Source organism: Schistocerca americana, chromosome 7 (assembly GCF_021461395.2).
Source record: "Schistocerca americana isolate TAMUIC-IGC-003095 chromosome 7, iqSchAmer2.1, whole genome shotgun sequence".
NCBI lineage: Eukaryota > Metazoa > Arthropoda > Insecta > Orthoptera > Acrididae > Schistocerca > Schistocerca americana.
In genome coordinates, this window is record NC_060125.1 from 281,638,497 (window position 1) to 281,664,317 (window position 25,821).

Sequence of the window (25,821 nt, forward strand, 5' to 3'; positions counted from 1 at the left end):
ATGTTAAAGAGCACGAATTATCTGCCTAGCCAGGTAATAGAAAATTTTTTTCTCTGAAAAAGGCCTCTGAACATGACGAAGTCATTATACTTTATGTTTCCACGAGTGTGAATTGAATTTATAGATTTAGCGGTAGGAGTTAAACAACTGTACGTTTGATACAGGAACTTAGGTGTGTCCTAGTTCCAGCGTTTTCACCACAATAAAAGATGGACATCATTCACATTAATCTTAATGGCGGCTATCGGTGCGGACAGCGCCGACAGAACAATTCTGTTCCCATACACACACATGCGGTATTTTAGTATGTGAAACTCCAAAGGCATTAGGAAACTGACGTTCATAGAAAACAGTTATTACCTTCCCTCTTCTTTAAAAAACTGAGAAGCAAGTTTGGTTAACCTTTTTTTCCCAAGATGGTAGAGGTGTTGTTACGAAGGTGTTTCACAGTGACACTGAGGACTACTGGAAACAGTGTGAGTTAAGACCTAAGTATTCGACTGAGAAACATCCTGGAACGAGATACACGAAACAGGACACTGTGAAAACTGTGGAGGCACAGTAATAAAGACGTCAGGTTTCAGCATTAACGTAAGTACTATACCACCCTTTACCGAGCTAGGTGGCGGAGTGGTTAGCACACTGGACTTGCATTCGGAAGAATGACGGATGAAACCCACGTCCGGCCGTCCTGATTTAGATTTTCCGTGATGTCGCTAAGTCGCTTCAGGCAAATGTTGGGATGTTTTCTTCGAAAGGGCACGGCCGACTCCATTGCCGTCTTTCGCCAATCTAATGGAACCCATTACCTCGCTGTTTGGTCCTCTCCTCCCAAATCAACCAACCAACCAATCAACCATGCAGGTAGATTAAATCTTCATGCCGGACTGAGACTCGAAACTGGGACCTTGGTAATTCGCGGACAAAAGCTTGACCAACAATTTTTATCTCATTACCATCACAAATACAAAAATTCTACAATAATAACAAGTTGAAAGATGAACTGTACAACCTGAAAAGGAATAACGTCACTGTAAGTTCTCTTTTTGAGACACTAGCACCACTTTTATTTTTTATTTTTTTTATAAACTAGTGGATTTACGTGGTTATAACAATAGTAAAGATAATGAATTTACAACACAAAGTGGAATCTGTATATCACCGCTGTATTTTATTAGTAAACAATATAAAACGGAATAATACCACACTGAGGATAGCGTTCGGCAGTACAACGTAAGAACGACAACCATTCGAAAACATCATAAAATAATCACGTCGCATCCCAGCTCTCCACACCTGGGATCTGGGTATGTCTTCTCAGAACAGAGCCCTGTTCTGTGATCCATTCCGAGATTCAGATCAGTGCTCTCCAGAATCAGCTTCGTTACCCGGTACTGACCAGCTGCATGCTGCGCACTGGAGGTGGGGACGGGGGTGGCCGGGTGGAGAATCCTTGAATACACTGTTTACATGATTAGCAAACTCCGACGATGTCTGGAATAGTACCGCAATTGATACCGTCGTTCCTGCAAGAGAGTCTCTAGATCAAGCACATTTCTAAGACAGTCTCAAGAAAGGTAATAGACAGAAAGTGACCATGAAAACTCATGTTTCACAATCTGAAAATTATACACCCACAGAACTGGCTGTTCATTACTAATCCGTGGTAGGAATCACGTATTACTGAATTACTGCATTATGTGTATCGCAGATGATTACCGAATTCAGAGAGAGAAATATTAACAAGATGTTTGTTCAAGGGGGCATAATGCAACATGTGAATGAATATTACGTACGAAATGTAAGCAGATGACTTAGGAGATTAAGCACAGTATTTGACTGATACTCCGTATCAACTCCAGAATAATCAAACAGGAAACATACAGCACGTGAGACCTGCAATACATGAACAACATGAAATGTATTTTTACAAATCACAGCAATGTAAGTTTTCTACACGAATCTTCCAGTGATGTAGGGAACATTCTGATGCGTAGTTGACAATGAGGAAACTGAGTGCATCAGGTGTTAGATTGAATAACTACGACACAGTCCTTTAATGAGTTCCTAACATAGCAAAAGTCTCTGAGACCCTGAAGTAGCACACGACTGAATAAGAGGCTACCCTCTTAATTCGTCACCAATCCTGCAAGCGAAATGATAGGAACTTGGATGTGTACACAATAACATCAACAACTGAAATGGCTTAAGCATTGTATATTACTAACCAGCGCGAATCAGTGTAACAGTCTCACCGAATCTGCAACTACTATCGTCACTTCCGAGCAGCTTCCAACTAATGGCCATTGACTGTAAAGCCGTCATACCAAAAAGTGAAAATAAATAAATAAAAAATGAAAAAACTCTGGGCCTCCAGTTCCAGAATGAAAATGTGATCTAAAACTCAGTCGGTTGTTTGGCATATTTATGCGTTTGGTACCGAATGGAAGTCGCCAAAGGAGAAACACTCCACTGCTGCACTACCTCATACTGAGGTAACTAGAAGTGTTGGCATGAATTCTCGATTCAAGTTGCAGGTTATCTGTATGCGAAGTATTCAAAGATTATTCCACGACCTAATCAAAATAATAATAAAATGAAAGTGCGATTTAACAAACATCTTTCAACCTGTTAGTTTTATGTTTTTTGTGTAATAACGGCTTTGATATCCGCAATTTTCAAGTCTGCAGAAGGAAGAAACGGGTCGTATCAAGCCGATATCCATCGTATTCTACCTCATTTTTAGGGCCTGGACGAATTCAGTGAAGAGAAGTAGGTTTCCATGTTGAGTCAAAAATAAGTAATTGGAAACGTAGTGACGTTTAAGATTGGGGACGAAAGGGCACAAACGTCTTGCGGAAAACACGGATGTGTATTTGAAGAGGTACAGCTAGCGCAAACTGACATAGCACCGGTGCAGAAACACAATCTCGTCGTCTCTACAGGGAGAGTCCATGCCCTTGTTGTGAAGGGGGCGGGCCGGCTCAGTTGGCGATAAACTGCTAGCCTGCACAGTTAGGGTGTTCTCGTTGCTGTCTCTTTACTCCGTACATGGAACTGCTATGTATGCATGTCACAGGTACGCGAAAAGTTCTTCATAGTGAGTCAGATGTGATTGTATGAAATGCCACTACAGTTAATCAATGTAAGGAAACGAGGAAACAAAAGTGTGTGTTTGGGAGGGTTCCAAGAGCTGGTAACAATTGTAGTTGCTCAGTAACGAAAATAAAAGAGGAGGGGAAAAACATAACCACAACTACTTTTAAGGCTTCAATACTCCAGAAACTTGTTCAAGAAGGAGAAAAATTGACTGCGGTCATTATTGCTAAACAGCTTATCACGGGAGCGACACATAGTTTTCAGGTGACATATTTTCTTCATTTTAACATTGCCTGTATATATACATAACATCAGAATATTAAACAACGCCGTCAGGTACAGCCGAAGAGGTAGGGGGCTATTAGGGTGAGTGGAACGGGGCTGGCCAGTAAAAGCATATAAAATTTTAAACAACAGCTTGTCAATGTTAATAGTCACCAACAAGTACTTAACACTTAGTACATAAGGTGCTATGGTGCTTGTGTAAGTGCCATGCAAGGCAATATACACAATGATTACAATTTTTCACCAAGAATGTAATTTAGCTTAACCCAAACTTAAAACAAATTTCAACGCCCCACGGCAGTATTAAGAAACATGTAATATCAAAATTTAAAAAAAAGATCAAGGCTTTTTGGTAAATGACTGTATCACAGTTACACATCTATATTAATGGCCAATGGCTATTTTTATGTTTACAGTAAGTGGGGCGCCTCAAAATCGTAGTTAACATACATAGAATGTCATATTCAAGGACCGCTGAGAAATAGAAAAAAATAATATTAAGTTAGAATTCACCAAGAGTGGCCAGTTAGAAGTTAGAAAATGAAACCGTCTTACTTTGCTACAATCAAACATTTATTTGAGTTTCTTTAACCCAAAGGAACAGCCATCAACGGCCAAGTACAATACTACCTAGAATAAGTACCTTCTGTGGAATAACAAAAAATTCAGTAGCAAATACTTGCTGCTAATGAGATCCTACAACCGAGATAATTAAGTAAAACGTCTCGTATCACCAAGTTAACAAATTAGTTACAATCCCTTGCTGCATAAGAAAATGAGCCCTTTGAATGTTAAAGGCATGCGCTCTGCATTTCGCGCTCAAGGTAGCTTTGTTGTCGCTGTTCCGCTTGCTGTGGTGAGAGACAGCGTTCGACCACTATCAAATACTTATCATCCGATTTAACAAAAATATTTGATAAAAAATTGAGTTTTGCACGCCGTACAGAATGATATCTTGTCTCAGTAAAGTATAGAATTACTTTTCGTTATTTATCATAATTACTGCCCTGCATCAAATTAAGTAAAGCACTGCACAAACCTTTAAAGAGTTTACAAAAGTTAAAGGATACTGCATGAACTCTACGGACGGTGGATACTAGCCCACATTTTACTGCTTATGAAATACAATAAGATACAGAAACTTTATACTGAAAGAAGATCAATATCTCGTTTCGTTCTAGATTTATTGAATTTTATATCTTGCGGATGGCCGCACCTGACTGTCGGTGTGCATCAGGAAGCATGTGGTCTCAACAATAGTCATATTTCATAACAGTTCTAGATACTGAACGAATTTTTTTCCAAATGAGTTATGATCAATAACAAAAGTTGCGTTTACAATTCATTTGTACATTTTTTCTACAAATGGGAATGGTTCACTATGATTTATTCATATTTATTTTAAATTTTCTTCTTTTAGGTATTTGTGTTTTATTTAGTGCAGCTTTGTACCTTTATTAGAACATAAGGTTTAAGGTTGTACTCAAATTCGAAATGGTCCTAATAAGGTAGGTTTTGTTGGTATGGGAAGCGTAAACACGACAATATTGTTTAACGAAAACCTGGAGGTCGCGTGCGAACATTTGCTTCAGCACCTGAGGAGAGGTAGGTCTAATGAAATAATTCGTCCACAGCAGCCAGAGGACTAAATATTTTAAATATGAAAGAATTTTTGGTAATCAATTAAAAAAGAATTAACGTACGCCCACAGAGGCAGCTGAGAAACGCAGAACAATGCATAAACACGGAAAGTGGTGGCAATATTACAAAGGGTCGAGTTTTCCCAAAATGCAACCAAGCGTGCAGAAAATAGTAATTGTAATTACAAAAAATTAACTAGGTGAACAGCTGCTTTAACAAAAGGACAAGAAAATTTTTCAGGCGACAGTCAACACCATCGATCTATTTGGAGAAATGCATGATACACACTATACTGTCTCACAAAACATTTATTCACTACTGGTTTCAATCACTCACCATCTTGACATTCGAAAAATTTCCACTATGAAGATGGTTCATGGTCGAAACTGGTAATGAATAAATTTATTCTGAGACAGCACAATGTGTATCATGCATTTACGCAAATTAACAAAAGGAGGCAAATGCCTTTATTATCACTACATTCTGAAATTAAAGACGCTAAGGTGACAATTATCACGGGATAGAAATATGCACATATACAGATGGCGGTAGAATCGCGTACGCAAGGTATAAAAGGAAAAGAATTGGTGAAGCTGTCATTTGTACTCATTACATTCATGTAAAAGGATTTGTGACAAGATTATGACCGCAGAAGGGAATTAACAGACTACGAATGCGGAAATCCAGTTTGAGCTAGACTCAAGGCACATTACACTTCAGAAATCATTAGGGAATTCTATATTCTGAGATCTATAGTGCCAAGAGTGTGCCGGGAATACCAGATTTCAGGTATTACCTCTCACCACGGACAACACACTGGCCAACGGCTTTCACTTCATGATCGGGAGTTGCGCCGTTTGCATACGGTTTTCAGTGTTAAAGACAAGCAATACTGAGTGAAATAATTATCAAAATCAACATGGGACTTACGACTACCGTGTCAGTAAGGACACTACTGCGAAATCGGCTTTCGGAGGTACGGCACCGAACGATGGACGCGAGTGTCCTTGCCTACAGCACGACATGGCCTGCAGTTCCTCTCTGATTTAACCAGATCGCCCGATAATAATCCCAACGTGTATTGGAAGTATGAATTAAAAACCACCTTCAGTCGCATCTTTTTGTGCTTTATCAAGTACCCGACGTATTTCGGAGCCTGTGAGTCCATCATCAGGTGTAATTTGTCTTAATACACGTGCTATTTTTTCTCTTGAACGAAGTGAAATGTGTATTCCTGCCATGAACATCTTAGTGATAGATTATGAATTTTGCAAGTCCAACGCGGACAATACGTGGGAAATAGTGGAAAAGATGAACAGTGTAAACTGACCACAAAATCAGAGAAAAGCTTTTTTAACGTTTTAGCACCACCATACATTCTTTTCTCCAATCTGTTCGTACATATCACTTCGATCAATAGGCACGTTCGCATAGACATGTCTGTAAACAATTCACAAATGTTTTTGTACATGGTGTGATCAAAGATGAATTTATTCGTAGTGCTAAAGATATAATTGTTAAACAATTGATTTATCCAGGAATGACTTTAAAATAGGTCTTGAAAATTAGTGGAATAACTGTGGCTTGCGAAATCTATTTGTTCATTTAATATAGAGTCTGAATTTTGATTCTGTGGAGGAATATTTCCAGTTGTTCCAACAGATATAGTGTCTTACCATTGGCTTCATTATGTAGTGCTACCACGATGTTTTCTAGACGGTTGATGACATGTTTCGTTTCGAACGTGTGTTTGACAATAACTCGTTTTTCGAAGAGGTTGAACCTGAAAGGATTTACATGTTCTTGAAAACGGTTCTTGATGTTTCTGCATGTCTTCCCTACATAGTAGGCAGGACAACTGGGACATAATACTTTGTAAACTTCGCTGTTGTTTTATGTTTGTGTATATGATTTTATGTTATGTACGAGTAAATTTCGTAACTTATTATTAGTTGAGAATGCAACTGTTACATTTATTTAAGGTTAGCAATTTTTTGTGACATGTGGCCCAGGTATGGGATACTGACAAATATTTTCTCTTATTTCACAGTGTGGCTGTTAACTGTCTTACTTTTGTGTATTTGTCGGCCTAGAGAGTGAATTGTTTTGACTGTGTAGCCAGTGCTTTTGGCAATGCTCTTTATTAAATCTATCTCATTCTTGAGGGTGTTTTCTTCTATATCAAGAGAGTATACTTTGTGTAGCAAGGACCTAAATGCAGCACGTTACTGTGTGGTTGGATGCATTATGAGTTGTCCAGTATTATGACCGCGTATGTGCGTGCTGAACTTGTGTTTTTGTTGGTGGTTGGTGATTTTAAGATCCAGGAAATATATGCTTTTGTTGTCCTCATTTTCAACTGTGAATTTTACGTTTGTGTGGAAGGAACTGAATACTGCGAGTAGGTCTTGTTCCTCTCTTGTTACATCAGATGTCAGCAAGGTGTCATCAACATATCTCCAGCTATATATTATTTTACTTCTCAGTCTCTTGTTCGCATTAAAGAACTTACATTCCAGATGATTGAGAAATATACCTGCCAGCAAACTTTCCATAGCAAAACCCTCTTTATGTGGATAAACTTTGCCATAAAATGTAAAGTAATTGTGGGACAATATTAGCTGCAACGTGTCATTGACTTCTGATATTTCTGCAACTGACAACCTTTTTTTTGTTTTACTAAGTATTCAAAGATTATGTGTAATGTTTCTCCAGTTGGTACATTTTTAGATGGGTTAGTTAAATCAAAAGAGACAAACGTGCCACCTGCAGTAATATTTATATCTTTAATTTTAGTTGCTAATTAATTTGTGTTCTTAACTGAGTATGATTTGTATAGTACTGCTTCAGAATTAAGTTCAGCATTTGGGAGACTTTGGAGGCAGGTGTATTTTTAGAGTTAACAGTAGGCCTCAGTGGGACATGGGGTTTAAGGGTCTTAGATTGAGCTCCTAGTTCTGGAGATTCGAGATTTATTAAAATGCATGTTTTTTCTTGTTTTCTGTGAAGAGGAAAAAGCATCTACTAAAAAAATTTCTGATTTTGTTTTGGAATGTTATGGCTGGATGTTGTTTCAGTTCTGTGAAGTTGTTTTCAGAGAAACTCAGTGTTTTAGTGATGTGGGGTATTCATGTTTGTTCATAATTAGTACAGAATTGCTTTTTGTTAGCTTTTAGAATCATGGCATTGCTATTTTTGAGTTTCATGTTTATGCTGTTTACTACCTTTCTCTCATGATAAGCTGCTTGGTGCGTTTCATTGCGGTTACTTATGCTTTTCTGAATAATTTTATCTATGTTGTATGCTAGGACAATCTGTTCAATGTGATTTAGATCAGCTTAATCAGCTGCTTTTTTAGTGTGTATGATGACGAATTTCATGTTATTGTTACTTGATCTGGGTTTTTCGTTTAGCTGTAGCCCTTCCTGAGTATATGTTGGTCTTTTTCACTGAAGGTCATGCCAGTTTGATTACTGAACCTTTCAAAAAACTGTATTTTGTTGGATGGTTGGTCGTCCTGTTGCTGATGCAGTTTTAGTTGCGTGGCTTCTAATTTCATTTGGTCCTTGTGTGTGATTTCAGAATGCTATTTTTTTACAGTTCTTTCAACATATTCTTCAGCTGTAATGGATATAGTGTATTAGATAATTGAAAGTTTGTCTAATAACAGCACATAATAATAACTGCTTTTATTGTATGTTATTTGGGGGCCTAGAAACGACGGGGAGGCTCCGTCCCTGCCACAGCCGCAGTGGTCCACAACCCCACGACGACTACCGCAGTCAACTTCACCCCTCCGCCGCCCCACACGGAACCACACTTTCAGGGTTATTGTGCGGTTCGGCAGCCGGTGATCCTCCCCTCTCCCCCCCCCCCCCCCCCAGGAACGTCTCACACCATACGAGTTTAGCCCCTATGTTTGTGTAGCAGACTAATGTTGGTGTGTGCGTACGTGGAGAACTTGTTTGCGCAGCAATCGCCGACATAGTGTAACTGAGGCGAAATAATGGGTACCGGCCCGCATTCGCCGAGGCACATGGAAAATCGCCTAAAAACCATCCACAGACTGGCCGGCCCACCGGACCTCAACACAAGTCCACCGGGCGTATTCGTGCCCGAGACCGGGCGCTCCTTCGCAATCCGGAAAGCCGTGCGTTAGACCGCACAGCTAACCGGGCGGCAATATCTGCTTTCTTCTGATACTGAGATTTTACTTATGATTTCATTCACATTATTTCACATTTCATTTTGGCATTCTGGGCTGCAGCAGACTTACTTTTGATCTTCACTTTGACATAATTAGGACGAAAATCACACGCTAGACATTCTTTGTTGAACTTAGTACCAGCACTGGCTTCATAAGTTTTATTTTGTAATTTCTGTATGAGTTTACAGATTTCAGTGCTTGGCTGGGTAAATTAAATTTAATTATATCCATATTTGCTGCTTCAAACGTGATTCTATTCAATACACTGGAAGTATTAATTAAAGAAACGGTTTTAGTCACAGCTTTTCGTCTTTTATTAGTACACGATATATTTCAGTCCCTGTGGATCCATCATAAGGACTAAGTTGTATTAATACATCCTTAATTTTTTCTCTTGAATGAAGTGAAAGGCATATTCCTGTCACGTACGACTTTGAGGTTAGGTTACGAATTTCGTAAGTCAAACGCGGAAACTATACCATCGAACATTTTAAGGGATATAATCGAGAGGTCAGTTCGCGCACAAAATCCTACACTAGTAACACTATCGCATTTGTGGATGGCTCTAGAGATGCTCAAGATTTCGTCATTCTACTTCCAACGACTTGAGTCTACGCCACATCAAGCGGCTGCTCTACACCAGGTACAAGGAGGTTCGACACGATATTGGGAGGCATCCCATGACTTCTGTCAAGTCAGTGCATTACGCCGAGGAAGCTCCTTGCTTTGAATTAGTTGTCACTTGAGGGGGCCTGACAGCAAGTGCATATGACTTCACAGGGAATCCCTCTTGCTAGCTTTTTTACCATTTTCGTACATTAACATCAATAATCAAATAGCCTTATATTCCCTACCAACATACGAAATTACGGCTGTGAAGATCCTACTAACGAAGGGGCACGCGCAAAAGTCAACTCTACAGCAAATACAAAATGGTTCCCATATTGAATAGATCAGCATGCCCTCACAGCAGCAACTGGCAGAATAGTCTCCACTCGTTAGTGGCCCCTCGTCTGCTCACCACGTGACTACGCGAACTGAAATGGCTCTAACTACTATGGGACTTAACATCTGAGGTCATCAGCCCCCTAGAACTTAGAACTACTTAAACCTAACTAACCTAAGGACATCACACACATCCATGCCCGAGGCAGGATTCGAACCTGCGATCGTAGCAGCAGCGCGGTTCCGGACTGAAGCGCCTAGAGCCGCTCGGCCACAGCGGCCGGCCAGCAAATACAGGGACGTAAATTTTAAAGGAAATGTCTTAGGAGCACTGCTGACTAAAGGAATAACAACCTAACACGCAAAGGCCGGACGGAGTGGCCGTGCGGTTATAGGCGCTACAGTCTGGAACCGCGTGACCGCTACGGTCGCAGGTTCCAATCCTGCCTCGGGCATGGATGTGTGTGATGTCCTTAGGTTAGTTACGTTTAAGTAGTTCCAAGTTCTAGGGGACTGATGACCACAGCAGCTAAGTCCCATACTGCTCAGAGCCATTTAACACGCAAACCTTGCCGGCGGCTATGGTTGCGCGGTTCTAGGATCTTAAGTCCGGAACCGCGCTGCTGCGACGGTCGCAGGTTCGACTCCTGCCTCAGGCAGAGATTAGTGTGATGTCCTTAGGTTAGTTTGGTGTAAGTAGTTCTATGTCTAGATGACTGATGTCCTCAGATGTTATGTCCCATAGTGGTTAGAGCCATTTGAACCATTTTGAAGGCAAACCTTGTGAGAGTACCCAAGATCTGTTTACCTTCAATGAGTGCAGGAATGACTCTCCTGGTTAATTAATAAGAGAATGCAGTAAATGACACCCACTCAAAACGGCCAAAACCTGGCCACTACACTCAGTTGATGAGCATACTCTAGCTCATTTGCATGCAAGGCATGGAAAATACGATTGCAAGATGTTGCGTAGACAGGGTGCCGAGAGCTCATGGCATCTGTTTAATTTTACAAGTTAAGATGGCTGCCGAATGACGAAGTTAGAAGCTCACCATGAAGATTCCAACAGTTATTAACTGAGGAGTAATTCCAGATCAGCTTCCCGTCCCTCAGATTGTAGAGTGGCCAGTGACTGAAATTCGGGTAGGTGTCTCAGCACCTACAGTCTTCAGACTGCCTCTTCAGCCCCAACGATCAGCCCGCCGGGAAGCTGAACACCCAAGCAGCAACATCGAATCTCGATCACTGAACAGCACACTGTGCCTCCAATAAACCAACTCTCGTATAACGTTTGCCATGGGCGCACGTATACAGCCGCTCAGCGGCACATCATTGCCCCTTTCCAGAAGCATGTCTACCGGTTACGCAGCAACCAGGTGAAGATGCTCACGCAAAGCGGTTCTACCGACATCGTACATATGCGGCTTAGACATGGCTTGCACATAGCTCAATGCTACGTTTCTCCTCCCCCCCCCCCCCCCCCCCCATGGCTTCGTAAAATTTCCGTCTGGCAGCGTGTGGACAATCTTGTTTCGCATTGCTTGATCATTTATTTATTTAACCATTTTTGAAACTATTTTAACAATTTGAAGCCATTTTCACTATTTTTCGACCGTGACTGTCTCAAGAAATATGTAAAGGCTTTATTTTCTAAATTACCGCTACCAGTCACGAACTTTCTCAACAATTTTATTACTTATTTATTTAGCGACATGTTTCGAAGGTTAAACCCTATCTTGAAGCTAAATTGCATTTAGAAAACAAATTTAGCCTGAAGATGAGCTTTAACCCTCGAAACATGTCGCTAAAAAAACTTTTACACATTTAACTGTTGCTTTTGTTTGAGTGTGGATTTTGAACGTTCATATTAATCCAGTTATTGATGCTACTAACGTAACCTCTTAATATGATTGAATACAGTTTTACTATGTGTAGCTTATAAGTTGCATGAGGTGTAAGTCTGTTCCCATTGCCTCTTTTCTACCACGTCATCTGGGCCATCAGCACAGCTGCAAGCCAAATTATTTTCTAGTCTTCCTACACTGTACTACAGTGGACCTTATGGGAGTAATGGATGGGCACCGACTTGCAGAATGTTTGGGTTGGTGTGTGGAACGATGGATTATTTGCGAAGGATCGCTCGTTTAGATTAGCAGTGAGAGTTCTATTCCTGAGATGTCTGGAAGTCTTGACACACAGGCAGCTGCTACAGTGGAGGAGAGGAAACGGGAAGAGTGCTGTACGGTGCACGATGTCTGCAGGCACGTCGGCGTCGGCGCCGCTGGCTGCGGGCATCGTGGCGCTGGCGCTGCAGGCCAACCCCAACCTGACGTGGCGCGACGTGCAGTACCTGGTGCTCATCACGTCTCGGCCAGAGCCGCTGCAGAGCGAGGCCGGCTGGGCGCTCAACGGCGTCAACAGGAAGGGTGAGTCCGCAGCAAGTGGTGGCAGTCACAACGCAGTACCCCACTCTCCCTGCCTCTCACGTACCAGACACAGCTTAAACGAACTGAGAAGTATAATATTAGGATCCTTAATACACCATGACAAAAGAGCAGTCAAGTACGAGGGTCACTCCAACAGAAATGGACAACCTTTTTTTTTTATCGGACACCCAATTATTGTTCTATATCTTTGCTATTTACGGAGGTCACAGAAACATTCTTCACGCCTGTATTAAGATTCAGTTCCACCTGTTTCCACTAGTAGCGCCGTTCGAGCACTCCATCAATATGTCTGCTGTATTTGATATTCATCAGAAGAAATGTGGTATTGTAAAGATCCTTTGCCGTGCCAACGACACAGTAAGAAACATTGATGAGAGGTTGTAGAAGGTGGATGGGGATGACACTGTTGATAGCAGTACAGTTAGTCGTCGGACAAGTGGATTATCCGCCTACACCCGTGGTCTCCTGCTCAGCAGCAGACCGAACACTGAACAGACTACCGATAATGTGCAGCGTATTCACTTGTTTCGGCTGACAAACGCATATCAGTGAACGAATAACAGCGAACGAACATTCAGTCCCTGTGGCAGTAAAAGAAACGGGTATGTGAATAATATTAAGACGGTCGAAAAGTGTTTGCTCCAGATGGGTTCCCTAGAAAGGTTTGCTCTAGATGGGTTCCGTAAGTATTGACGGATGCCAGCAAAGAAACACGATGCACGGCTTGCAGTGAACTTCAGGAGCTGAAATAATTCCGGAGAAGAACTCCTCATATAAAGAAAGAACCCCATCGTCGAAAGAGATTTGAAGATGATGATTGCCTCGTGAAGGCTGAAACATGTTTCTCATGAATTCTACCATCCCGGTATACAGGCCTTAGATCCACGGTATCGCTAGGCTGTTGGTGGGTACGGAGATTGTTAAGAAGTATTGTGCACTACTTTTGGGGTGACACTACGCTTTCCGCTGACTCTAATCTATCATGGTCACACGACATTAATCCTAAACTGTGGAAGTGCAATGATATCCTTATCTCTGTGAGAGACGTTTGTTGGAGAGCAGATGCTAGAGTCTGCATTAACTTTTAACTGCACTCTAATGTGGCCTAATATCCACTGCGGATACATCTACTAAGGTTCAGAAACACAAAATATAGTCTAAAAATAAAATAAGGGTCAATATGAGGCCAGTGGAGTCTGTTTTGGAACACTGAAGTCGACTCCAACCAATCATTCGTTGGCAGAAGTAGACGAATTGCCTATAGAATTATGCAAAAGAGACTATGGAACTCATGACTAACTGCTCTGACGACAGTTATTGGATCAACCCCTATTTTTGCTTTTAAAAAAGCTATATTTCATGCTCTTGTGAGTCATAGTAACCAAATTAATATTTAAAACCATAATACTCACAAATTGTTAAAAGCTGTCATTATTCAGAATTCGGGTCTATTTGCTCATCTGCGTTACTTTTTCGCCAGAATTATAGCTTCCAAGTTATTTTCACCCTCTTCTCCCTTAGAACTCTAGTAGGTACAAACTTGTCATTTACTCTTCGTGCTCTACCGTAAGACTTGTCTGCAAAATGGAGCACACGCGAGATGTGAGAGAATCGTTTCTCTGATATTACAAGGGGGAGATGCCTCTCCCTGTTTCTTGATCCCAAATGCTGTTTAATGACTCATCAGTGTGAATTCTACACGTAGCCAGTAATGATAAACCAATAGAGGTTTTAAGTGATATTCCATCTAATTTTTCCCAACTGTCTTCTCCTCCACAATATTTCCGTTATTATCGTTCGTAAAGGATTGAAAAGGGGTTCTTATCACTTACTCTGGATATACCATACCTTGCAGGACCAGGAGTCAGTTTTACACATTTTGAAGTGAACACTCATCCATTTTGTGTAAATGTTTCCAAGTTTCACATCATGATACTTATGTCTTTTGACTGAACCATTCACACCGTTTACAACTTTCCATGTTAGGTATCAGCGCCTCTAGTGCGTTTTGTTTCAGAAGTTGGATGACTGTTGTGGTCTCCAGAGTGTTTCTTTCTGCAGAATAATGTCCTGCAATTCCGGCGCATCTAATAACGCTTCCAGCTTTTCGACAAAACGAGTTCTTTCCATCGTGACAACCTGAAAGAAATTGCTAAGCTAGATACATAAGACGTTTCCAACGAAACCTTTGATGAAACGTTACCAGTGGGGATAATTCATTGATAACTTGAAGCAGGAAGCGACGAAGTTGTGTAACGTCACAAATTTCAGTAACAGGCATGCTAAGACCTACATTGTTATAAGGAAAAGCCTTTCTACATGTAGCTCAGAACAAAATTTTACAGCCAATATTTCAACATGTTGTGAAACAAAGTCGTCAAGTTTCGAGCGGTACGGTTTAAATGTAAAAACTTTATGATAGAACTGACTCATTTGTGGGACATATTCACGCAAAGACAACAGCAAATTTTAAACAGTAAGGATCCGCCCTTAACAAATATTTTAAGATTCTTTTGAGTGAATATACAGACGCTACCCCAAATTTGAGCTGCTACAGTGCGCTTTGTGATAACATTTCAGTGATGCTTAAAATTAAGAAGCGCCGTCCATAAATTCAAGTTACAAAACGTGATAAATTTGTAGCTGACAATTTGGCAGCAATTTAGCAAGTAATAATTACCACTGACTAGCTAACAACATGAAAAATTAAAACAGTGATTTGCTTACAACACGAAAAGTTTAAGCCTAGAGAACTTATGACCCTGGCCCCAAATAATGCCACACAACCCACTGTCAAATAGCTGCTTCCTGGGTTTTTGACAAAACGTCAGTCACAAAGGTGGCCTTTACAACGTATAAACAGAGAATAACTTTTGGGTGGAAACAACTGAAACATAGACTTGCTTCCAGAAGCAACCAACATAGGTAAAACATAAGGGACCACACTTATTCAGTTGTTACTCGCAGTAGCTATTGATTTGAATGGTAACAAAACACGACCAACTCGAGTTCAGAGCACTGTCCGAACATTGTCGTAGGGTTAATCATTATTAGGCTTTCAGACTTAACCACAGCGCGCAGAGTATAAATAGTAACCGGTCTTGGTGGTCGAGCGGTTCTAGGCGCCACAGTCTGGAACCGCGCGACCGCTACGGTCGCAGGTTCGAATCCTGCCTCGGGCATGGATGTGAGTGATGTCCTTAGGTTAGTTAGGTTTAAGTAGTTCTAAGTCTAGGGGACTGATGACCTCATAGAGCCCTTCGAGGCACACGTGCCCCCAGCGATGTCAAGCCGGACGACAGTAATACACAAGTAACAGCCACCTTAGACACACTGCAGCCGACCAACCCGACTGTCTTCGTAGTCTGAAAACATCGCAAAAGAATTTGATAGAAGCAAGCCGGACGGCTCAGTATGCTATGATTGACGGCCCATAGTGTAGTAAAACGAAACAAAAAGCTAAACGCTCTTGCGAGGAAGACGGTGAGAAATAGTCTCCCATAGCGTCCTTGGCAACAAATTTTCAAATGAAGTATGTCTTACATTTGGTCACGGAAGGTTACGGAATTATCTCTGCTTCCTCAGTATGATCGGTTCTTCTTCGTGCGAATGCGGCAGTGAGGATGAGGTTTTGGTTGCGACGGAAGATAATATATAAAAGACAATTCTCTTGCAGCTTTCGACATTTTCTGGCAGTGCATTGTCAACAAACAGTCAAATACGTATAGTGGTAGATGGTCCAAATGTGTGTTGTCTCATGTAGTATTTTGTAACAGCAGGACAAATAACAATAGAGGAAATGCCTTGTTTGCATTATAATTTAGTAAATGAACAAGTATAGATTGTTTTATCAACTTACCTTCTTTAATTAATTTATTTATTTTCATTTTGTAAAATCTCATTTTATAACATTGCAGACCTCATTTCAGTAAATGAATATAATTTTAATTGTTGTTATAATGGTACTTGTTCCATGTGTTCCATTTCAACAGTTTGCGATTGTTAGACAGTTAAATGTTATCTGATTCTCTCTGATTGTATAGGGAATGTCCAAAAGCCGTTAAGAAAACTGAACGAAAAAAAAAGGAAGCAAAGTTTCTGACTCCACCAGTAGAATATCAGAACATTGGAACAACAGTATCTAAACCGTATTGGCCAGTCTCTACCATGACAAGTCTGTAGAAAAAAAGGTAATTAATTCGATGGCTTTTCCGTTCCTTTCCAAAAACCCTTTGATGATTTCCTATCGTGTTGCTGCGGGACGAACAATGTATACGGCTAAACGCTTTGTCAGTATGTAACAGAAACCTTTTTTAACGTTCCCACCCATCTGGGGAAAAGGAACTGGGAAAGAAGAAAGAACGATTTATACTAGCGCAAATATGATGGTTTGCAGGAAAAATTGAACTGTTTTCGCAGGTAAAGGTGCGGACTTGTCTGGCGGCAATAAACTTAAAGAATTTTAGGCACACAACCAAGAAATAGTAACATTCAAAGAATAAATTTCTGTTTATGTCAGTCATATGAATGAGTGACAGCAGCATGTATCCAAAGAATTATAGCGAACCAACTCGCTTTTCCACAGTGACAAACTAATACTGTTATTAAACACGCAGAAGGAAATAGTTCTAGAGATAATTTTAACATTATTTAATGTTAATTGCATACCGCGCTCTATGGGTATTGTCTTTGATTACTAATCAATTAACATCCTAGAACCTATTTTGAATAAAAGTAATCACCAATGACAGTCGAAGACTTCCGGCGTGAGAAGTCATCCTTGTTCTGCCAACGACGTTGTCAAAGAGTGTGGAGGAGCGGACAGAGGTTCAAGACACTCTTGTCCTTAGGGTGGGGAAAATATCTTTAAAAGACGAAATAATCGGTAATGATCAAGGAAATGGAAACTCATGCAGTGAAGACACACAAGATGTATCCACAGTTTATGTGGTCTGTAGCTGAAAACTTTCATGGTGATCTTTCGATTGACAAAACGTTCAGAATTATTCCCCCCCCCCCCCCCCCCCCCCCGTTATGGATCTCCTGGAGGGGACTACATGAAGTGACGACGAGAAGAATATGAAGTAGCCAACAACATGGTGGCATTCTGCGATTGAAGCGTAGGATGTCAGACATTTGAATGTGTTAGGGAAGATAGCAAATTCGAAAAGTAAAATGCAAAGACTGAATCTGAGAAGAATGAAAGAGGAGAAAGCGTAATTAAGTTTTGAATTAAATGTTAGTTAGTAATAGCGAATACTCTTTTCAAAAGTCACAACATGAGGAAAACATGTTAAGATGCCTGATAGATTACATCATGGTCCACAATCGAAATTATTAGACTGTAAGTCCTACCCAGAAGCATATGTAGACTCAGGTCACAACTTAGTAGTGATGAATACTAGACTAAAGATGAAGAGAATCGTGCGGAAGGATCTGAGTGGAAGGAACTAGGATACTAATGTACTGAGGAATGATGCCATTCGGTTGAAGTTTGCGAAAGATGTGGCTGTTGTGATTGGGGAGAACATAGCAACCTGTTCACTTGAAAAGCTCATGTTTAAAAATTTCTCTCACATGTGGTTTACAAACATCTATAGGTACAACGAAGGTAATCACAAGGAAACCTTGGGTAAGAAGACATGCAGAGACCGGCGAAAAACAGATATACAGCAATATAAATCACTCCTGAATGAAATAAGTAGGGAGTGTGTAGGAGGCAAGGGTAAAAGGCTTGCAGGAAAAATGTGAAGAAATGGAGAAAGTAGGTATCGTAGGAAAGAATCACTCGGTGTATATGAAAATCAAAACAACCTACGGTGAGATTAAAAACAAGGGCAGTAACAATAAGAGTTCAATGGGATTTCCAATACTGAAGGCAGAGGAGAGCGCGGATAGGTGGAAATAGTACATTGAAGGCACCTATTAGATGGAGAAATTATGGTAGAAGAAGAAATTGTAGTCGATATGGAATAAATAAGGGATCCAATAATAGTCAGAATTTAAAAGAGGTCTGGAAGACGTAAGATCAAATAAGACAGACGGGAGAGATAACATTCCGTAGGAATTTCTAGTACCACTGGCGGAAGTGGCAAGCTGTTGACTACACAAGTTGGTGTATAGAACCTTTGAGACTGGTGACATATCACCACACGATTGTGAAGATATCAAGAGCCGGTAAGTGGGAGAATTTTTCACAAATCGCTTAACAGTCGATGCATCCTAGTTGCTGAGACTAATAATTCTCACCAGTTTGGAAAAGGAAATTAAAGATCTGTTCGACTGACGATTATTTATTCGTTAGAAAAGGTTAAACACCTGAGAGGCAGTCCTGACGTAGCGCTTAATAATGGAAGCAAGACTGAAGGAAAAATGCATACTTTTTATTGGATTTGTCGGTTTGGAAAAGTGTTCGACAATGTGCAAAGGTGAAAGATGTTCGAGAATCTAAGAAAAATGCATTAAACTATACTGAATGGTGAATAATATAGAGTGTGCGCTAGAGGTGAGAGGGATGGGGAGGACTGAAAGACCAAGAACGAAGTGCTCAGATTAGAAATTGTCTAAGGCATGGAAGCAGACTTTTGCCTCCACTTTTCGATCTATACATCGATGACGGAATGGATGAAGTAAATGAAAGGTTCATGACTGAACTAAAATTCCAGGGTGAAGGGATATCAGCTTATTACAAATTTGTTAAAATTGCAGTACATATGTATTTTGGCGACTAGCTACGTATTCGATGGTTCATTCTATTGGCTGACCTACTGAAGGTGCTGGAATTTATTTTAATGACAACCATCTAAAATTGGCAAATATGTGCATCACACAATGACAGTAGTTAATCTTACAATATACATATACGCAGTAGGCATATCTGAATCAAACTGACTTATAAAGTGTGCGTATTTATATTGTAACAATAACGTACTGTCACTGTATGATGTACGTATTTTTCAATTTTAGATGATTGTCATTAAGATCAAGCACTTTCATTGCAAGCCCCAGTAGGTCAAGCTGGAGAAAAAACGAGTCGGTTCGGAATTATTCGCGAAAATATATGTACTGCAACTGTGACAGATTTGAAATAAACTCCTGATGAAATAGACAAATTGCTGATCCCAAATTAACAAAGTGTTGACATTGCGTAAATGTTAAGATTTGCTGATGACATTGTTACTTTCAATGAAGGTGTAGCGGAATTAAAGGATTCATTAAAAGGAATGAACAGTCTGCTAAGTATAAATTATAGACTGGCTGTAAACTGAAGAAAGACGAAAGTAACGATAAGTATCAGAACTGACAACAGCATGTAGCTTAAGATCAAAATTGGTGATCACAATGTAGATGAAGTTAAGGAAAATACATGACGGACGAAGTAACGAGGACATAAAAACCAGATCAGCACAGGCAAAGAGGGTCCGCAGCTCTTGGTCGTGCGATAGCGTTCTCGCTTCCCGCGCCCGGGTTCCCGGGTTCGATTCCCGGCGGGGTCAGGGATTTTCTCTGCCTCTTGATGACTGGGTGTTGTGTGAGGTCCTTAGGTTAGTTAGGTTTAAGTAGTTCTAAGTTCTAGGGGACTGATGACCATATATGTTAAGTCCCATAGTGCTCAGAGCCATTTGAACCATTTTTGAACAGGCAAGGAGGAAATTCCTGGCCAATAGAAGTATCCTGATACCAGTCGTAGGCCTTTATGTGAGGAGGAAATTTCTAAGAATGTATGTTTAGAACACACCGTTTAGTGTAACATGGACTGTGAAAAACAGGAACGACACAAGAGAATCGAAGCATTTGAGATTTGGTACTACAGAGGAATGTTGACAAGTAGACGGTCTGATAATATAATGAATGAGGAGCATCCCCGCAGAATCGGTGGAGAACGGAACGTATGGAACACATTGACGGAAAGAGGGGGTTGGTTTCTTTGGGGGAGGAGACCAAACAGCGAGGTCATCGGTCTCATCTGATTAGGGAAGGACGGGGAAGGAAGTGGGCCGTGGCCTTTCAAAGGAACCATCCCGGCATTTGCCTGTAGTGATTTAGGGAAATCACGGAAAACCTAAATCAGGATGGCTGAACGGGGGATTGAACCATCGTCGTCACGAATGCGACTCCAGTGTGCTAGCCACTGCGCCACCTCACTCGGTTTGACGGGAAGAAAGTAGTGCTGTAGGACATACGTTGTGACTTCAGGGAATAACTTCCATGGGACTAGCAGGTGCTACAGAGAGTAGAAGCTGTAAAAAATAAAAAAAGCTTACAGTTTATGGATGTGTACTTTAAGTATATTTCTCTTACAGACTGTTACTAGATATGGAATAAAGGTGGGTGTTACCACGTGTACGTTATCCAAGGCTTAAACTGACTCATTATCTTTAAGAAAAGTGTGTACTTTACTGAGATGTAATTTGGTTACTGTGGCACACCTGTGGTGAAATATTTCTGTCGCTTGTTTCAGTTAGCCACAAGTTTGGTTACGGCCTGATGGATGCAGGCGCCATGGTGGCCCTAGCGGAGAAGTGGACCAACGTGCCTACGCAGCACATCTGCAAATCCCAAGAGATCAACGAGGACAGGTGAGATCATCGAGAAGCTATCAACTCTCTTTGATCAGGTCTCAGACTACGACGCGAAACGAGCATCAGCGTCTAATTTTATTGTAGTAGATATAGACCGGCTATTTTGATGAATGAAAATTTCACAATACACTATGAGGAACGATAGACCATAAAGAGGTCCATTTTTTGTTATTTAAGAGTATGTTGTTTTTAATCCGTCTTATATGAGTAGTACACCTGAGATGTCCGTAAGATCCCGAGAACAGGCAGAAAAAAACCATATTTTCTTAAAGTCAGGATCTAGCAAATGTACGACAGTATTTAAGAACATTTCTCCATGAAGATCGTTACAAACTCCATAGCAACAACAGCAGATTTATGTCAGTAATTGCCAGTGTGTGCTTCACACTCTTGGATCGTTTCCAAAGTCAGAAAAAATTAAGATGTTAAATCAGCTGAAGGTGCTGATATCGCAACAGTACTTACCGATTTGAAAGTTCATGTGAAGTACTGGAACGAAAGTTTGCAGGATTGTGTTCTGACATTCCGTAAGTGCGGTATGCAGGGATGAGAGGCACGCTGCGTTGACGGAAGTATAGAATACAGAAGATTATTTAGATTCGAATAATGGTTTATATGAATAATTACCAAACACATGTGGATTCTAATGGTCTCAAGAAGGAATATGTCAAATCTTGAAATGATTCATTCCTGTAATTTTTATTAACAACTAAACATGCTCTGCGAATCCAATCCATCAAAATGCGGACAATGCTTTCTATTAGTACTTTTGAGATCAATGTCGCCGCTCTCCTCAAAAGATCGACATCACTTCATTTCGTATAAGCGCGGCGGATTGTTAACAGTAGGGGACCGAGTTCTGTTCCCAACTTGATCAGACATTTTCTCCGCTCGGTGACTGGGTGTTGTGTTGTTCTCACGGCCGTGTCGTCACAATTAAGATTTCACCGTTGAGATGGGAGTATGGGCACTTTCCGAAAGCCAGTTAATAGAAATTAAAATTCTTTCACAGACCCTTAACTGCATATTTACGAAAAATTCGATTTGCATGTAATGGCGACGGATGAGCAATGCATGTCATACCAGTAAAGTGTCCGTGAATCGTTAGGCCCAGGACACTTAATCAAGTTTTTTTTCTATTAGCTTTGAACAGCGAGAAGCGAGGAAAGACTCGGTTCTCTATCATCCTAAAAGAGAAATAATCGGTAAAATACCTTCAGTGACTAACTTACGTGCTGAATCAAAGAGGTAGCAGTTTCTAGTACTGAAATGAAGTGTAAACCATGAAACTGCTTATGCCAGCCCTGTACTTTGAGCCACGTCGTCAAAAAGGTAGCGGACATAAACAACTCACTTAAATCCAATATGCCTACAACACGCACTAACAAAATAATTATAGATTTGCTCAGGACATCGCAGTTGCTAGATTCGACAATTCTCAACACCATGTTGCCTTACAACTAATACTAGACGTCAAGATTCTCTACAGTTCAGCTTGTCATCACAGTGTACGTCGTAATGCTAAATAAATGTTGTCGTTGTTCTATTCCATATGTGTCTGAGGATGTGTGCCATCACGTCCCAGGTCAACACCGACGCCCGGTGTTCATAGGTGAACCCCAACCAACACAAACCAAAGCATCCGCTCTTTGTACTAAGTAGATACGCTCTTCCGCAAAGTAGGACCAAAATAGTTTCACAACTGCTGTAAATATGGAAGTGCATGAGCGTTGTACCCCATCTGTTTCCTTTAAGCTCAACCCGACTTGCATTAAAGGAGTTACTGGCCCACAGTTGGTGTTCAGAGCACAATGTTCAGTCGAGGCACTATACCGAAAATAGGTTCCTTCACTATGTCAAGGGTGGTTCGAAGCCACAGTTATCATGCAAGGAACGTCACTATGATGACAATATGCCACTCATGATTGTATTCGAATTTTATTACTTACTTTTGTATATGACATGACAGTGACGTCTGTTCCACACGTTGTTTACGCTGTAGCAGAAACATCTGAAAGAGGTTTCACTGTGATATCATGTGCATATCGTAACACTAAGTAGAAATGTCCTGAATCACTCTTATATCAGAAGATGAGTCGAAGTGTGGGGAAGGCCTGCACGTAAGTGCTTAAGGTCCCACGCCTCCTTGTGTGACCGGACGGCTAGTAGTACGCAACAGTAATAAGGTGCAAACCCGACAAGGGAAAAGGAAACAACCAAAACAGTACCGGCATGCCTCGTAGAGGTCAAAGGACGCAATATCAGAATAATATTAAGTGGAAACGGGAGAAAATAAGTTAAGCATAATTAAAAATATGTATCAGGTTATTAATTTTAGTCAGTAATGACGATCCTCGTGCTTTGGAGTCACATTAAACAGAACACATTATTAGCTTACCAACAAAGCTAATAAGTTGTCCTACGCGGAAGCTGTTAGATAGTTCACGCACAGTAAATAATGTACATCAGATCTCCGTGAAGCATCACTTGCATTAGTATATTCGACGGCGGGCTGTTACATATCAGTTCGATTCCGCAGCGCTCATGTCGAGAAATCTGATGTTTATTTGAATGCAGTCGTTAGTCATATCTACAACTACATGCTGTCTGCCAATACTGTCACACGTCTGTCCAGCTCACCTTCGTAGAAACGTGGCTCTTTGCAAACTTGTCTGCAAGTTTCTAAAAATTAACCTAATGTGAGTATGAAATCTTATGGGACTTAACTTCTAACGTCATCAGTCCCTAAGCTTACAGACTACTTAACCTAAATTATCCTAAGGACAAACACACACACCCATGCCCGAGGGAGGACTCGAACCTCCGCCGGGACCACCGCACAGTCCATGACTGAGCAGCGCCTTAAGACCGCTCGGCCAATCCCTCGCGGCGCGTAATGTGTAGGAATCTGTCTAGGAAGCCTGCGTACTCGTTTCGTTAGACAAACTATCAAAAATGTCGTATGAATGAGTTTTATTACAACTAACCAAATAAATACTGAATTTGGCAATCACGCAGATGTTTCGCAAGCAAAGGTCGACATACAAAATAATCGGTCTTAGCACTGACCGCTGATCTCTAAGAGACAAAAGTCTGTCCTGAAGTGCTATCGAAGTGCCTAACATTCACGCTGCTATCCAAATGGGTAATCTTGAAGCTGGTATTGAACTGGACCGTAACCAGTCGGTCGCGGCGCTTATGTCCTCTTCACATACCGGCTGTTGCTGTTCCGTTGCCGTTCGGTCAACATGCGATTGGCTGACTTCGACTCCCAGGCTTCTCTTCCTGTAATTCCCAACTGGCGTGATGGAGCTTGACTTTACGCTGTAACTTCGCCCCGCCCCCTCCCCCATAATGACTGACTGTCGTCGTATATCGAGGACGACTACGGGAGGGGAGGTAGGAGCGTGGACGCTCTGATGGACCGTAAACTGAGGCTGCAGGGGACATTGAACTTCCGGTCGTATCACGCCATCCGCCTTCACTCTAGTGGAAACTACCCCGGAAAACGCCCAGAAGCGTACGCATCCACATCCTGAGGCCCACACCACAATGTAGAAAGCGTCGGCTGCTGCGGCGTGGAAAGGACCAGCTCCATTGGAAGGAGGAGGAGGAATAGGCGAAGGCTCCGTCTCCATGCTGTCGTCGGGCGGTGTCGTGATGTCGCCTCTGGCGGCTGCTGTGGCCGCGCTGTCCTCGGTAATCGTGAATCTGGGGGAAAAGATACAGGAAGATCACCATGCACATGACAGTGCCGAATTTGATTATGGTTTCGTTGCTGCAATCCACCTGGGCCTGAAATGTGATAAAGGCATGCGCCAAGCTGACGAAAGATCATGCATAGCGCCCACCACCTGCTGCCTCTAAAAACCCTGAAAAATACAATATCATGCCGCGCGAAGCAATATTTGCGACCTTCCTCCGGCGCCGGATGCTGAGAAGGGTGGATCAGATGGAGCAGAGTCCGATGGCGGAGGCCGTGAAACAAGTCCGCTATCGACGGTCGATCTCGTGGATGCGAACGATAGGAGGCGACATACAGTTGTAATGCCTGACCCCTGGTGTGAGCGTTGAAAAGATGGGCCATTTGCTGCTTGGAGGTTCTGACAAAACGTTCCGCTTCGCTGATGGACTGTGGATGAGTTCGATGCTGTATGTGATTTCGTTCACAGAATGTTTCAAATTCATTTTAGTGAACTGAGGGTCATTGTCCGACACTATGACTTGAGGCAACCTCTAAGGCGAAAAATAGAGGACAAGGCCTGAATTGTGCCACGTGACGTTGTCAAGATCCTTGACACAGCAAAAGGAAACTTGCTATGTGAGTCTACCACAATCAACAAATGACCCTTCGAAAAGATCCCACAAAGTCAATGTGCAATCGTTGCCATGGTGATAGCGACTTAGGCCAAGCAAAGAATTTTTGTGGCAGAGCGGACTGATTTTCCGCACATATGTGACACTGTGACGTCCTCTGTTCTATTTGGGTCTCCATACCCTGCCAAGTACAGTATCGACGCGCGAACTGTTTCGGACGAATAACCCCCCAGTGTTCTTGGTGAAGTAACTGCCACACTTCTTTCTGCAAAGCTTTGGTGATCAACACACGTGACTA

The 25,821-nt window shown here is 41.5% G+C and overlaps 1 protein-coding gene across 1 annotated transcript in view; it reads left to right on the forward strand.

Moving 5' to 3' along the window:
• LOC124622874 (furin-like protease 2) overlaps positions 1-25,821 on the forward strand; it is a 790,830-nt gene that overhangs the window by 638,595 nt on the left and 126,414 nt on the right. Inside the window, exons 10-11 of the mRNA XM_047148668.1 lie at positions 12,439-12,603; positions 21,086-21,203. Of these exons, the coding sequence (XP_047004624.1) occupies positions 12,439-12,603; positions 21,086-21,203 (283 nt within the window). The remainder of the gene's footprint in view (positions 1-12,438; positions 12,604-21,085; positions 21,204-25,821) is intronic.